At 35.6% G+C, this 17660-nt stretch overlaps 1 protein-coding gene across 1 annotated transcript in view; it reads left to right on the forward strand.

Annotated features, from left to right (window-relative positions):
• The window catches only part of LOC128657969 (uncharacterized), a 296601-nt gene extending 284980 nt beyond the window's left edge, over positions 1-11621 (forward strand). Inside the window, exons 13-14 of the mRNA XM_053712409.1 lie at positions 5123-5230; positions 10705-11621. Of these exons, the coding sequence (XP_053568384.1) occupies positions 5123-5230; positions 10705-11423 (827 nt within the window). The 3' untranslated portion in view covers positions 11424-11621. The remainder of the gene's footprint in view (positions 1-5122; positions 5231-10704) is intronic.
• The last annotated feature ends 6039 nt before the right edge of the window (positions 11622-17660 follow it).

The raw sequence follows: 17660 nt of genomic DNA on the forward strand, positions 1-17660 counted from the left end.
TCTCAGCCGTCTTTCTCAAGAGCAATAAAAGTGCTTTACAAACCAAAGCATACCTTTCCGCTGCACAGGCGGCCTTTAAATACATGTCAGTTACGCTACCTGCTTCAAAAAGAGAAAAAGAGAGGAGCGCCGACTCAAATGTAGGGATAAAACCATTTATTAAAACATATAAAACGGTTCAAAAACACTCACAAGATAAAAGGGGTAAAATTCATATCAAGGCCGTCTGCCGTGAATATTCCCCTGGTGTCAGTTTGCAGTCACTCCGATGTTGGGAGATGTATATTCTAGCTGTTAAAGTCTCACGCTGTGTAATCAGTCCTTACCACACCGCTCTGCAGTCGCGGGTGGTGACGTTGAGTTCAGCGTGCAGTCTCCGTTATTGAAAGTGGATCAATGCACTACGGATCCCTTGTAGGGACAAAAGAAGTAGCGAGCCTGGATCTTTCTTCTACGCGTTTCGTCCTGATCGACAGGACTTTGTCAAGAATCTTTCTTGACAAAGTCCTGTGCTATACATCTCCCAACATCGGAGTGACTGCAAACTGACACCAGGGGAATATTCACGGCAGACGGCCTTGATATGAATTTTACCCCTTTTATCTTGTGAGTGTTTTTGAACCGTTTTATATGTTTTAATAAATTGTTTTATCCCTACATTTGAGTCGGCGCTCCTCTCTTTTTCTCTTTTTGGTACAGTTTCTTGGGAACTTTGGAAGTTCTTTTTGGAGGAGCAGCGGGACCACACACACTTCTGTTCATCTCTCTCTGTGACTTGGGAGACACTTTTCGGACTAAATTACCAGCTATTTGGACTCTGGACTTTGTGAATACCTGTGTACTGGCTGTATGTATAATCCAGTTACCAGTGTACCCATATGTTGATAATTATTTCATTGGTATACACCCGATTTTGACCTATTGCATACAGGGTTATTAACATATCATATAGTCTGGGATAAGTTTATAGCGCTTTACCGTATATTTTCATATATACACCTGTTTCCTTTTACGCTACCTGCTTCCCCATTGGAGGAGAGCAGGTTTACACCCGATTCAAAATTTCAATTGTAAATTTAAAATAAACATCTAAAAAAACATAAAAAACAATATTAATTATATTAGAAACTATAAGTTTGTTTTAAAATATAAAATTTCTGTAGATATCATCATTTTTGCCGGTTTTGTAGTTCCCTTTCAGGTAGTTTTCTGTTTCAAGTTCCCTTTCAGGTCCGGTATGTCAGTGAAGATCACATGTTATAGGTTGTCCAATGAAATTCAGTTTCTGGTATAGTGATGTTTTGTAGTTCCCTTTCAGGTAGTTCTCTATTTTAGGTTCCCATTCAGGTCTGATATGTCAGTGGGTATCACATGTTATCGAATGTCCAATGAAAAACAGTTTCTGATTTTCTCAAAATAAAAAGACATAAGTGTTATTCACAGATACAAAGTTTCTTATATGAATTCTGCTTATCCAAATATTTAGAGGAGGTAGAATAAATTGCCACTTAGAAGTATATTACAAGTTGGAATAGATACTTTTCATAATTAAACATTCATATTATGAATAGACTTCTATATTTATTGAATGTTATATATTGACTCAGCGACTTGTGTGTTGCATATAATTTCTTGAAATTAAGTGTGAGAATTATATTCTTTTGTACAATATGTGTATATATAAACATTAAGTGTGATGATATGACATGAACTGTCTGTGTAAATACATATTTATTTTGCCCCCTTTTTTCTTTTTTTTTTTTCTCTCTGTGTGTGTCCTTATAATCGTATTCACCTCAACAAGAACAAAAAATGTTACTGATTTATTTAGGCCCCATATTTTCATCTTTTGAATTTATCATTTATTTTGTCCCCCCTTTCCTATGTTAAGAGTTTTTTAGACAAAGGCAGCAATAGTCAATATTTAACATTCAATAAATATAGAAGTCTATTCATAATATGAATGTTTAATTATGAAAAGTATCTATTCCAACTTGTAATATACTTCTAAGTGGCAATTTATTCTACCTCCTCTAAATATTTGGATAAGCAGAATTCATATAAGAAACTTTGTATCTGTGAATAACACTTATGTCTTTTTATTTTGAGAAAATCAGAAACTGTTTTTCATTGGACATTCGATAACATGTGATACCCACTGACATATCAGACCTGAATGGGAACCTAAAATAGAGAACTACCTGAAAGGGAACTACAAAACATCACTATACCAGAAACTGAATTTCATTGGACAACCTATAACATGTGATCTTTACTGACATACCGGACCTGAAAGGGAACTTGAAACAGAAAACTACCTGAAAGGGAACTACAAAACCGGCAAAAATGATGATATCTACAGAAATTTTATATTTTAAAACAAACTTATAGTTTCTAATATAATTAATATTGTTTTTTATGTTTTTTTAGATGTTTATTTTAAATTTACAATTGAAATTTTGAATCGGGTGTAAACCTGCTCTCCTCCAATGGGGAAGCAGGTAGCGTAACTGACATGTATTTAAAGGCCGCCTGTGCAGCGGAAAGGTATGCTTTGGTTTGTAAAGCACTTTTATTGCTCTTGAGAAAGACGGCTGGGACCGTTGAAACGCTTTTGCGTTGAGCCAAATAAAGACAAACTTTTTTACTGAATCTGTGATATTGTCTTTTCATATTGGGAAGGAGCCGGTAACCTGCAATATACACTGTGAGTAGATATTCACCTTTGTATGGTGTATTGTCTGATATTTCAGCACCACTATTTTGCACCTAGACTTATACAACTGAGGAAGGAAAGGAAGATACCAACGACTGATACAAGCTGAACCAGCGCCTCCAGCTAGCACACCTGAAGCACAATACAGACAGCTGGACTCCGTACTGACTTTAGTAATTTTGCTAGCAAGAAAATGTATACTTAAGCAGTGGATTAAGAAAACAGCACCCACTTTTGCTCGTTTCCGCAGTATGTTAAAGGCGATACTGTTTGTGGAACAGGTAGACGTCAGAGTAGATGTACAGAACCGATTAAATATTTTTTTGCGAAAATGACGCAGACTAATTCTAACATTTGAATTAGAAGTCCAAAGGCAAATCCTTTTCCCATTTTGTGACACTAGTATCTTTTTAGAAGACTCCCTACGTGGGGAATGGACTCATATCTTTACTCATATGAGAAGGAGACACTAGAGGGAAAGGATGTTGAGCTTTAGTAGTGGACCACCCTCTAGGTGTGTGCTGGGTTTTTTTTTTTTTTTTTGTACTGAGGCCTCAATGCTGCTACATTAATGTGCAAATTGTTTTCTGGTCTTCTGTTATGTTCACTCAACAATGGTTAAAGTTTAATGTTAGTTTGTTTTAATTAATGTTTTATAGAGAGAAGTAGTCTTCTCTAGGGTAAAATACAAAATATGAGAGATATGTATATGAAAAACTATGTATACATTATTCATGAAGAACATAGGCTGCCACCATAATAATGAACGTTAAGTGTATGGGATAAGAGGTTACCTAATACTATTTTATTCTCTCTTAACTATGTAATGATTTGTTTCTTTACTGAGTTATGCATCACTAGAAATGTGATAAAGTGGTACCTGTGTATATAACTTGATTTTTCTCTCACGAAAAAGAAATTAAAAAGTGTTTTAATGCACCCTCCTATATCTAGCATTTTCTCGCTATGGTTTGTTACAAAATGTACATTTACTTCAATGATCTATGTTGGCAAAAAAACATTTGGTCTTTCAGGAGATCCTTCTTATTATTGTCAAGTAAGAATGAATTATTCCCTGTATGTTAAGATTAACTGTAATATAAAAAAGTGGTATTGAGTGGTTGCGCCTATGTAGTCTAAAAATGGATAACACTAAGGTCAGTACTTGCACAAGAAAATAATAAAATAATAATAAAAGGATAATTTTAATAAGGCAAGTATATAAAACAATATTTAAAGTGACCAATTAAAATTTTTTAACATATAACTTACATGAAATAATATAATACATATAAATACCAATAATAATAAAATAATCTGTAGTCTAAAATATATAGCTTTAGCCTAATTTTTTTTTTATTAAAGGTTAAATAAAATCTACAATATATATACTCAGCAGCCTCCTGGATACATAACACACATTAATATGACTGGCCCGTCAAAGATTAAAAACTCACAAATAGGAGACAAAAATGTGTCCAAACTAGATCAATAATAGTTTAGAATCTGATACTTAGAAGATCTATTTGATATACCAAAAGTTCATCAAAAAGAAAAAAGATTTCTGTATAAAAAGGTGCTCTAAAGTTTCAAAAAGGAGTGTTACAATTTTTATCAATCAGAATGTCGCGAATTTTAGAAAAAATAATTAGTCCGTAAGTTAGTCTGTACTTATATCTATAATATGATTAAAAAAAACGCAAGTTTTGAGAGTGTCTTTGAATTGAACGTTCAGTAATATAGTCTGACAGTTACCGGTAACAGCCCGCTCAATAAAACACATAGATGAAAACTCACCTGTTATGTGTGGTGATTGTGAACTTATGTAGGGCTGAATTCATAATACAATGAATGCAAAAGACTGAAATATTCTTCAGCACAAGGGTATGAAATTGCTCAGCAGTTAAAATGTTAAACTTGCTAATTTCCTTTATTTCTATTCATTTTCCTCTTTTATTGAAGTAGAAAATACTTTTGTCTTGAACTATATAAATCCCTTTTATATATCTGATATTTCTATCATATTACTGTGGTACATTCTCTCACCCAGGCAATACATGTTAACAAAATTAAATAGGCTATAGTGAGGTTTTAATAAGCAATGGAAAATGGATGTTATTTTTAAAACTCTGCAATAAGTCTCACATAGGAATTCTGATTGATTACAATGTGTCTGTATTTGCAGCTATAAATTAACTTATTCCTATCTAACTCGCTTTACTGCTTGACACATGTATTTACTGTTGTGCTAATTTCATTATATGGAATGTTTCTTACTGATGTGACTGCTAGTGATGAAGGCTGAGGCATATTTAATTTAAATTACACCGTTTTTCACATTTTGTTTTCAAAATTTTTTTTAAAAAAAGAGATAACAGAAATGTATTTATTCTTTTTTTTTCCCAGGTGAAAAAGATGCTAAGATTTCATGTAACACAGAACCAACAGAAGATCAGTGGCTAAGAAATATGCCAGAACAATCAGAGCAGGAAATATGTGACAATATAGGTATAGGTGAGTGTACGTGTGTGACGTGTCTAAGGTGAGTGTACATGGAGATTAGTCACAAGTTGATATCCTTTTGGTTTAGCTGTTCTGGGGTCTTTAAGCCTTTTCAGCTAAATAATCCTCCTCATCTATATGGTATAACAGAATTGCCTGAGTAATACAGTTGTCTGGGGAGCTGCTGATTATCCCAGAAGGTGTAGTTGACACGTGAGTGTGATTCTTCTCTCTGATAAAGATTGCTTAAATATACTACACCACCTGGGGCCATTTTCTTTGTTTTTGTTGTTCTAGAGTCATATTTGTTTTAACCTCTTAAGGACATATGACGGAATGTTTCCGTCATAAAACAATTGAGCAAACTGAAAGCTGTGTCCTTAAAGGGTTAAACACAAGCAGTAGTTATAAAGATTAGTGTATGGATTGAAATAATTGTATTACTAAAAGACTCTGTGAACACAATTTTAAAAAAGACTTGATACATTAGGTAAAAAACATCATTCATTTTAATTTAGTTCGGACTTTGACTAAGTGTGAATTCTTAGAAATAGTCCGTAGTGTCCAGTAAACTGTCCTTAAAGGGACATTAAACCCCCCAAAAATATTTCAATATTCAGATACAGAATACAATTTAAAAAAGTTTCCAATTTACTTCTATTATAACATTTGCTTTGTTCTCCTGTTATTCTTTGTTGAAGGGATACCTAGATAGGTAGCGTGCACATGCCTAAAGCACTACATGACAGGAAATAGTGCTGCCATCTAGTGCTCCTGCTAATGTATAACATTTAAATTTGAGGTTTTAAAAGACCTACATTTATTTGCTAGAAAAATTGTTTTGTCTGTAATTATGAAATAAAAAATCATATAATTTTAATTTGAATGATCAGATGGCCCTGAGCTATCTTGAATCTCTTCTTGCAGAGAATGACCAGGGAGATACTCAAGATGATCCCTTGATGAGTGTCTTACAGGAGCAGAGGCTCATTTTTAAATCTAAATCCACTTATATGCCCTCTCTCTCTCTCTCTCTCTCTCTCTCTCTCTCTCTCTCTCTGGTTCCAGCAGTCAATCTGTTTTTGAAATAGATGGAGAAGGATATTGATAAACTGGTATCCCAACAAACAGATGACAATTTGGAACCAAGGGAGAGAAAAGCTTTAAAGGAATTGAGTATGGATACAGGCCTGGTGATAAAGCCCGCTGACAAGGGCGGTAACTTGGTTCTATTAGACGAAAACCTCTATGTTAAAGAGGTTAGACGGCAACTTAATGACAAAAACCAATATGAAAGGCTTAGTAACAATCCTTTGGGTCAGATTCAGAATTCTCTCTTCAAGCTTCTGAATGAAGCAAGAAGTAGGGGTGTGATTAGTCAAAATTAATTAATTTTTTTTATATCCTGAGCATCCAGTGATGCTAGTTTTCTATGTACTCCCGAAACTACATAAGAATATGAAATGTCCCCCGGGAAGACAGATTGTCTCGGGGATCGGGAGTATTACTGAAAAAATTGGGGAATACATTGATAAATATCCCTTCCTGCTAACCCTGACTTCATATGTAAAAGAAATGGCAGATCTATTAAGGAAACTAGATGGGGTGCTAGTGAGTGAGAAGACCATTCTGGCATCATTGGATGTGGAAGGTCTTTATTCTTCTATTCCTCATCAGGTAGGTCTCACAGCAATTAGGAGATTCCTTGAGACAAGGGGTCCTACCTATATGGAACATACATACTTTGTCATCTCATTATTAGAATTTATTCTACAAAATAATGTATTTATTTTCAATGGACAAATTTACTGTCAATTACGAGGGACAGCGATGGGGGCGATATGCGCCCCCACCTATGCATTCCTCCATTTGGGGACATGGGAATTGTTTGACATTTTTTAACAACATTGTGGCATCTTTGATGAGATGGTGCTAATGTGGGATAGATATGTGGACGATATTCTTGTCCTTTGGGATGAGACAGTGGATGAATTTGATGAATTCGTGTCCATTTTAAACCACAATGACAAGAACATCCTTCTAACGTCAGAAACAAATGAAAAAGAGCTAGCTTTTCTAGACTTAACTCTTAAAAAAGAAAGTATTACTATTGTCACTGAGAACTATAGGAAAAGTAAAGCCACTAATAATGTATTACATGCGAGGAGTGGACATCCGGAACACCTTAAGAAAGGTATTCCGTATAGACAGTTTCTCCGCCTCAGGAGGAATTGTTCCTCTCTCTCTAAATTTGACCATCATGCTTCCATGATGAAAAAGAGGGTCCTGAAGAGGGGCTACTCTAACAATTGTCTTAAGACATCGCTCTGGAGAGCAAGAAAGATGTCTAGAGATGATCTCTTATATAGAGATAAATTGAAAACCGACAAAGGTCAAATTAGATTAATTTCCAACTTTAATAACCAATGGGATAATATCAGTTTAGCAATGAAAAGAAACTGGCATATCCTCACTTTGGATGATAAAATTAAAAATGTGATAGGTGATGGACCATTGATGGTGGCCAAGAAGGCCCAGAGTTTAAGAGATAAACTGGTAAAAAGCCAGTTTTCTAGAGGACCCTCTAACTCTGACTGGCTGCGTATGGACAAGGGAATTAAAGGTAGCTTTCCATGTGGGCACTGTGTATACTGTCCCACATGGACAGCACTAAACAATTCTCTGTCTCAGATGATAACGTTTTTGATATAAAATTCTTCTTTAATTGTAAGTCGGAAGGAGTAATTTATCTTTTGCGGTGCTCGTGCCCTGTCTTTTATGTTGGTAAAACGAAAAGATTGGTGAAGGACCAGGTACAGGAGCATCGCAATGATATCCTCCACTCTAGAGATACAAATGTTGTTAGACATTTTTGTTCATTACATAATGGTGATGTTGAGTCCCTAAAATTTATTGTAATAGATAAATGGATAACAAATGGACGAGGTAGCAACAATGATAAAGTTCTATTACAAAAAGAAGCCAAATGGATATATAGGCTGGGGACCAGGCTCCTGGCTGGGTTAAATGATAAGCTAGAGTTCGCAAGTTTCCTTTAAATTGTGTTTCTTTAGGTGCATAGTATCCTGAAGTATGTATATTTTAAATTATGTATAAATTATTGTAAGATTCCGGCAGAGTCTATGCCATACAAAATGAAGTGGATACATACATGGATGAGGGAGATGGTGTTAGTAATATCACTAGGAATTAGGTGATTATTTTACTTTATATAATCTCTTTTCCCTCATCTCTTTAATTGGGGCAAAAACTACTGCACATCTTAGTATAAGGGGTTTGTGCCTTTAAGAGATTGGATTGGATGTGTGATCGATCACCTGAAGTTAATCAGGTGCTATAAAAGGAGGAAGTCCGGTAAGGACTCACTATGCCCTGATGAACCCCTGTGACACATACTTGGTGTGGGGGGGAAACGTGCGTTGACACTTATGTGTGGATGACCCTGGAGCAAGTGGACTACCTCCTGGGAGATGTTTGTGTATGAGTCGTTATGGTCCTGTTGCTGCAAATAAGCTCTGAGCAGGGACATTCTGGGATGACAGCGTGAGACGCTAAACTGTGAAGCAGTACATCCAGAACGGTACATACCTATGCGGTGAGTATCCACTCTTAATCATACTAAAGACGGTACATCATGGTAACTATTGCTACTCTTCAAGGGCTTTAAACTGTATCTAATACGTGTGCTGTTTCAGCTGGGGTTCCGCCTGGCCAATGAGGACTGGACAATTGTGCTGGCAACCACTCACAGACCCCTATGACGACAGAGCCACTCCTCTTTTTGAAACGTCACACGGCTGACAAAACGCCGAAAGGAGGACATAGCAGGAAAACTGCGGTCGCATTCTACAACTTATTAACATGAGTTTACTGTGAAAGCCTTCAGTACATAAGACGGTACCTGTCTACAGGACCGCATGTTCAGCTGGGGTCCACTTCAGTTAATTCTTAATGTGATCTATGTATACATAGTTTATGATACTAGATGGTATTATGTATGATTTAAGTGCACTAGGTCATTTTACTTACCTGCATACGTATGCTTGGCAATAGGGAGTACCTATAACGATTGCTCATTCTGCTTTGTTTTTTTATGTGTTTATGTTTTTACTTCATGTGGTGCTGCTAGGCACTTAAAGGTGATTTACTTGATTTTTTGGGGATATTGATTAAATTTTCTAAAGTCTATTCCGTGTGCTTGTTTATATTTTTTCCCTTGCTGTTTTTAGGACAGTATTATATGTCCTGAATATATATCTTTCTTTTTATTTGCTGTATACATTACATAAGGGAAGCACCGGAAAGCTATCAGCAATATTTACTACTCTCTGTTCTATTAATTTTTTTAATGTATAACATTGTTGCAAAACTGCTGCCATATAGTACTGTAGACACATGCACACTCATGAGCTTACATCCCAGCTTTTCAACAAAGGATAACAAGAAAACAAAGAAAATTTGATAACAGAAGTAAATTGGAAAGTTGTTTAAAATTGTATGTTCTGTCAGAATCATGAAAGAAAAGTTTTGGGTTTTATGTCCCTTTAACCCTTTGAGTGCTAATGAAGGCCGTCACAGAGTTTCTCACTCTGGTGCTAATGACGGCTCAGAGCCGTCATGAGCACTCTCCCACCTTGAGGGAGATCTGGGGGCTCCTTACTGCTCCTACCCCAACGATCGTGCCTGTAGAGTCACAGGCATTGCCGGGGCTTCACGTGATGCGCGGTGACGTCACGCGCAATTACGCGATGACGTCACTGCGCAACTTTATTTATACTTAACAATGTTAAGTATAGGAGGAGGGGGCATGCTGCTTAAAAGCCTGTATCTTAGGCATCTAAGCAGCTACAGACCCCCAAGACCCATTGTTGGAAAGGTAATCGCTTAACCTTTCCAACAGTGTAAGTCTTGGGGGTCTGTAAAAAAATATTTAAAAAGTAAAAAAAAATGTTTTCTAAAATTTCTAAAATTTCTAAAATAAAATAAAATATTAGCACCCAGGTGGGAAATGGCTTAGCAGCCAAAGGGTTAAAGTGATGGTAAATCCTAGGGTTGTGAAACGCTAGGATTTACCATTGGAACAAATAAAGGGGACTTTCATTCATGAAGTATAAAATACTTCACCTCTCAGCCAAATAGGGGAAATAGCGTTCTGCCGGTGGGCTGCCTTTAGCAACTGAGAACGGCGATCACTTGGAACAAATAAAGGAGCTTTCATTATGAAGTATTTTATACTTCATGAATGAAAGTCCCCTTTATTTGTTCCAATGGTAAATCCTAGTGTTTCACAAATGCTAGGATTTGCCATCACTTTAAGCCTTAGCATGGAAGCTGTGAAAGATCTAGTTGTCACAGAATCCTCTACAAGTGTAGGGGACTGACTAAATCAGAACAGTTTTTATCTTCTCATGATAAAATAATTATGTAATTAATAACATTACTCCCATTGTGTTTCTTATTGACAGGTGAATTCACAAACTGCAATAATCCTAGTCATGATCGGAGTGCAGATTGTGGGAAATGTTTTCTTAAGAAATCACATCTTTTTAAACATCTAAAAATTTATACAGGAGGAAAAGGATTTTCATGTTCTGGCTGTGGGAAATGTTTTACTAAGAAATCAAATCTTATTACGCATCAGAAAATTCATACAGGGGAGAAAGCATTTTCATGTTCTGACTGCGGAAAATGTTTTACTCTGAAATCAACTCTTCTCACCCATCAGAAAACTCATACAGGAGAGAAAAGATTTTCATGTCCAGACTGTGGGAAATGTTTTACTCTGAGATCAAATCTTATTAGGCATCAGAAAATTCATACAGGAGAGAAAGCATTTTCATGTTCTGACTGTGGTAAATGTTTTACTCTGAAACTAACTCTTATTAGGCATCAGAAAATTCATACAGGGGAGAAAGGATTTTCATGCTCTGACTGTGGGAAATGTTTTACTCAGAAATCAAATCTTAGTACACATCAGAAAATTCATACAGGAGAGAAAGGATTTTCGTGTTCTGACTGCGGGAAATGTTTTACTCTGAAATCTACTCTTCTTACGCATCAGAAAACTCATACAGGGGAGAAAGAATTTGCATGTTCTAAATGTGGGAAATGTTTTAATCGGAAATCAACTCTTATTGGGCATCAGAAAACTCATATTAAAAGAAATCAGAGCTTAACCTCCTAAGTGCAGAGGGTAGCATGTAGTTGTCAATCCTAAAATGGAAAAGACGTTTTACAGCGCTAAAAAGATACCTATAAAAAACAAACAGAAAAAGGTGCTCCTCCTAAATAGCACCCAAAAATATACAAAGAAACAAAAGTAACCTTATACAGGTGAAACTCGAAAAATTAAAATATCGTGCAAAAGTTCATTTATTTCACTAATGCAACTTAAAAGGTAAAACTAATATATGAGATAGACTCATTAAATGCAAAGCAAGATAGTTCAAGACGTGATTTGTCATAATTGTGATTATTATGGCTTACACTTCATGAAAACCCCAAATCCACAATCTCAGAAAATTAGAATATTACATTACATGCAATTAATAAAACAAGGATTGTACATAGAACAATATCGGACCTCTGAAAAGTATAAGCATGCAAACTGTATGTACTCAGTACTTGGTTTGGGCCCCTTTTGCAGCAATTACTGCCTCAATGCGGCGTGGCATGGAAGCTATCAGCCTGTGGCACTGCTGAGGTGTTATGGAAGACCAGGATGCTTCAATAGCGGCCTTCAGCTCTTCTGCATTGTTCGGTCTCATGTCTCTCATCTTTCTCTTGGCAATGCCCCATAGATTATCTATGGGTTTCAGGTCAGGCGAGTTTGCTGGCCAATCAAGCACAGTAATCCCACGGTCATTGAACCAGGTTTTGGTGCTTTTGGCAGTGTGGGCAGGTGCCAAGTCCTACTGGAAAATGAAGTCAGCATCCCCATAGAGCTCGTCTGCGGAAGGAAGCATGAAGTGCTCCAAAATCTCCTGGTAGATGGCTGCGTTGACCCTGGACTTAATGAAGCACAGTGGACTAACACCAGCAGATAACATGGTTTCCCAAATCAACACAGACTGTGGAAACTTCACACTGGACTTCAAGCATCTTGCAGTGTGTGCCTCTCCATTCTTCCTCCATACTCTGGGTCCTTGGTTTCCAAATGAGATGCAAAATTTGCTCTCATCAGAAAAGAGGACTTTGGACCACTGAGCAACAGACCAGGTCTGTTTTTCTTTAGCCCAGCTAAGACGCTTCTGACGTGGTTTGTTGTTCAGGAGTGGTTTGACAAGAGGAATACGACATTTGAAGCCCATGTCCAGGATCATCTGTGTGTGGTGGCTCTTGATGCACTGACTCCAGCCTCAGTCCACTCATTGTGAAAGTCCCCAACACTTTTGAATGGCCTTTTCCTTACAATCCTCTCCAGGCTGCGGTCATCCCTGCTGCTTGTGCACCTTTTTCTTCCACACTTTTCCCTTCCACATAACTTTCTATTAATGTGCTTTGATACAGCACTTTGGGAACATCCAACTTCTTTTGCAATTACCTTTTGAGGCTTTCCCTCCTTATGGAGGGTGTAAATGATGGTTTTCTGCACAACTGTCAGGTCAGCAGTCTTTCCCATGATTGTGATTCCTACTGAACCAGACTGAGAGACCATTTAAAGGCTCAGGAACCCTTTGCAGGTGTTATGGCTTAATTAGCTGATTAGAGTGGGACACTTTGAGCCTAGAATATTGCACCTTTTCACAATATTCTAATTTTCTGAGATTGTGGATTTGGGGTTTTCATGAGCTGTAAGCCATACTCATCACAATTATGACAAATCACGGCTTGAACTATCTTGCTTTGCATGTAATGAGCCTATCTCATATATTTGTTTCACCTTTTAAGTTGCATAAGTGAAATAAATTAACTTTTGCACGATATTCTAATTTTTCGAGTTTCACCTGTATGTCAGAAATACTAAAAAAGGAAACAATATCTGTGGCGCCAGAAATATGCTTAATATATATAATGTATCAGGCTGCAGATACTAATAGGATACTGTGTGATTTTGATACTACACAGATATGTAGCTGTCAGTATGTAGCTGTCAAGATATGTAGCTGTCAATCACACAATACCAAGTGCTGGTGATGACTGCATGTGACCCCCTGGGGTGCTGTTTAAAGTCCCTTCTGCACCTCAAGCACTTATGAGGTGACCCCAGGGTGGATTTGATTTAACTCATGATTTAAATCACTAGTTAGTAAGACTGATTTAAATAATGGTTTTAATTTTTAGAATAATACGTCTTAAGATAATTTTTTCCTGTTATATCAGACCATTATTGATTTGGTTATATATCATTAGCTATGCATAGATAGATAAATCATTAAAATAAATGAAATTATTTGGAGGTGAACTATCTCCGGTTTAATTGATTAATCATTAATATTTGATAATCTTTTCACCTGTATTTTATTGAAAGGAGAAAAATGATTGAATTAATAATAATAGAAATAGCTTTATTTAACTAAAACAATAACATTATTTTTCATTTTTAATGCTTGCCCCTCCCTCCTCACACTTGGGTCCTTGTGCAGATCTATTCCACTCCAAACAAACTTCTATTCAGTGAGCTTCTTGAAACGTAATATGGGTTGATTCTGTGTACATAGATTTGCAGGGGACCAATGGCATTAAAGGAAAGTAAATTCAAAATTAAACTTTCATGATTCAGAAAGAACATGCAAATTTTAACAATTTTCTAATTGATTTCACTTCTCTAATTTACTTTGTTCTCTTGGTATCCATTGTTAAAAAAGCCTGCATAGGTAGGCTCACTCAGATGCAATGCACTACTGTGAGCTAGCTGCTTGTCACGGTCTCCCCCATTGTATTCAGATAGGCTCCAGTAGAGCATTGCTCTCCTTCAATAAAGGATTCCAAGAGAATGAAGTAAATCTGAAAATTGTATGTTCTCTCTGAAACCCAAAAGTTATCTTTCATGATTATGTCCCTTTAAGGTCTTTTTATCAACTCTGTATGTTAATTTTATAACATTTTGCTGTGAAGAAGGGGCAGGTTATTTCTGCAGACAGAAATTCACAGTTTAGAGAACTACAAAACCAATAATATGTGATAATATCTTCAATATTAAATTGTCCAAAATAATCTGACAGAAACCTCTGGGAGAGAATGACATTGTGAATGGATTAATGGAATAAATTACCAAAATAAAACACATTACATCAATGAATATACAGCTTCTTGCTATATAATTAAAAAAAAATATCTATATTTCAGGATAATAAACCTTTGGATTATAATTAGGCTGACCATATTGCCGCTTTAAAAAGGGACACATATGAAAAATACATATGTCAGGGCTGTTTTCAGGGCTGTTTAAAGAAATGGTTTTGTATAAGAACCCTCACATATGTATTTTTCATATGTGTTCCTTCTTAAAGCAGCAATATGGTCAGCCTAATTATAATATATCAAATAGAAACTATGTTTACATAGAAGAGAGAGAAGAAAAAGGTGCACAGGGCCAGACATTAGAAAATGGAAACTTCAAAGCAGACAGCTCCTACAGACTTCATATACTGACCCTGGTATACGAGTAACCCTATAAAGGTACTGCAAAAAATACTGTCAAATACAGTTTAACTAAAACATCAGGAACTGTATTAACAAGTTCAAACTTGTTCTATGTTTCTTTAAAACGTTAAGAGTTTAAAATTTAGGATTGAAATTTATAATTTCAGTTATTCATTTGTTTCTGTGTGGCTATATAAATCAATAAGATACCCAATGTGCAGATCAAAGTTATAAATATGACAAAACGCTGATTTCCTTTTGAAGTTCAATTGCTAATTTCTATAGAAAAGCTTCATGTTATTTTTAATTTCTGATTATTATAGAGTTAAAGGGACATGAAACCCACATTTATTTCATGATTTAGAGAGAGCATGCAATTTTAAACAGCTTTCTAATTTACTTCTATTATCTAATTTGCTTAATTCTCTTGATATCCTTTGCTAAAAAGCATATCTAGAAAGGCTCAGTATCTGCTGATTGGTGGCTACACACAAATGGCTTGTGCGATTGGCTCACCCATGTGCACTGCTCTAAAGAATGAAGCAAATTAGATACTAGACATTAATTGGAATTTTGTTTAAAAGTGTATTCTCTACCTGAATCAAGAAAGAAAATGTTTGAGTTTAGTGTCCCTTTAAGAAAAAAAATCTCTCTGTATTGTTTACAACCTTTATTATTTAAAATGTAATAAAATATGCATTTTTTCACCTTTTTGTTGTAGATTTCTCACCCATGATATAGATAAAATAATGGTATAGTTTGAATCTGCTGGGTCTGCTAAAACAAAACAAAAAAGCAATAAAATTTAGACTAAACACTGAGATTGTAATATAAAATGTTTAATTATGTGTATTAAAAATACTTTGCATTATACTCTCATTACATATTTGTCTCCTTATCCTGAAAATTGTTGGCTTTCCAATTCCCATGAGTTTCTATAAAGTAATGAGAGCAGCTATGTTGTATCCTATGTCTCTCTCATCTCATCTGCTTAGGATAATTATGGACAAATAAAGTGGGCAAACAATGTCTGTGTAGAATATAGAGACTTACAGGTAAACCCTGTAATATAGTTACTTTCACACCACACACAGCCTTAAAGCGATAGGAAAGTCAAAATTAAACTTGCATGATTCAAATAGAGCATGCAATTTTAAGACACTTTTAAATTCACTTCTATTTTTAAATGTGCTTCGTTCTCTTGGCATCCCTTGTTGAAAAGGAATACGCACATATCCTACACTAAAGAAAAATAAAAAAATCAGAGCTTCTAAGTAGGAGTGAGTGGAATTAAAAGGCTAAAAGTTGCAAGTGTTACAATAATTGTACATAGATATCATACACAGAAATGTACATTGGCCAAAAATAGGCTATATAGGGCATATGCTATAGTCTGCAAAAGAATATAAAGTATGTCCAATGGTTTCAGAGATCTAAATAAATTGTAATCCAGATATATAGACAGGTCCACAAACAAAAAACTATAAAGGTAAAATCCAACCTCACACAAGCGTGTCTGATGGTAGGCAAAGGTATATACTTGTGTCCACACTGAAGTGTGTGCTGCTCTCCTGGGGGTGTATCAGAAGTGACCCCTCATGTGAAGACAAAGAAGCTGAAAAATACAAAGCAGAGCGCAACTGGACTCAAGTGAAATAATTTAATATCAAAAGTTCAAATTTAAAAACAAGGTAAGCTGCGTACCAGATATAAAAAGAAAACAAGCACATCAAAGAAATTTGTTAGACTAGACTGAAAACCTAGTCATTTGGACTGTGTGTTAGAAGCCACTTTGAAAAAGTTCACAAAAAACTATATATATATATATATATATATATATATATATATGTATATATATATATGTTATATTAAATATTATACATTATTAGATATACCATTGTCCATTTCACCCTCCTTTTCAGTCAACTTGTACCTACTGGACAGGCAATTTAACCAACAAAATCAAAGCAGCAACACAGAATTCATCCCAAAACACAGGGTTGCTCCACAGAACTAATTCCTACATTTTGCTCATTAATAATAGAATTTATGAACCCATGGATTGAATTTGATGGGACAAATTCCTCATGCTGCCCATTCTGGTGTATATTTTAGTGATAACTGTGTTTCTTTAGGTGAGGAAATTGCTTTAGGCAATTGTTTTTTTCGGTACATATCATAGAATAAACATCAAACTCTTAGTGCTCTGATTTTTTTTTTTGTTTGTTTTTTAAAATAATCTTTTATTGAGGTTATGCGCATAGAAAATAAGAAGAAACCTACAATACATGTCATAACATAAGTAATAACATTTTCATGATGCACATTACAATGATATAAGCAAGAGGTAAAATGATTGCTAAAATATAAGTATCTGAAACCTCTGTTTTTGGTAGCTTACGTGAGAGACTAATGAGCTGGTCACTTATGTACCAATTGGTATAGGTAACACTGGTGGGGCCTGTTAGTCTTATCTGTGACCCTATTGGGTCTAATGACACTTAGTAGGGGACATTTTTCAGCGGGTAAACACCACTTGAGATATTGTAGAATAAGTGAGTAATAAATTTATTGAGAAAACCCTCCAATATTATCTTGGGCTGCTCTTGGACCCAGTCTATTGGCCTTTGAACAGGGGAGGGCAGTTAGTGATAGAGAAGGCCACATGAGGGCCTCTGAAATAGTATATAATAAACTAGAGATTGGGGGGGCGGGGCTGGCTTTATGGCAGATTAGAAACAGTAAAAATAAGTAGGAACTCAACATATATTCAATTGCTCAATAGTAGTAATAAGAATAACAATAACTTACATGTTAAACTTCTAAAAGGTGTAAT

The sequence above is a fragment of the Bombina bombina genome, chromosome 4 (assembly GCF_027579735.1).
Source record: "Bombina bombina isolate aBomBom1 chromosome 4, aBomBom1.pri, whole genome shotgun sequence".
NCBI lineage: Eukaryota > Metazoa > Chordata > Amphibia > Anura > Bombinatoridae > Bombina > Bombina bombina.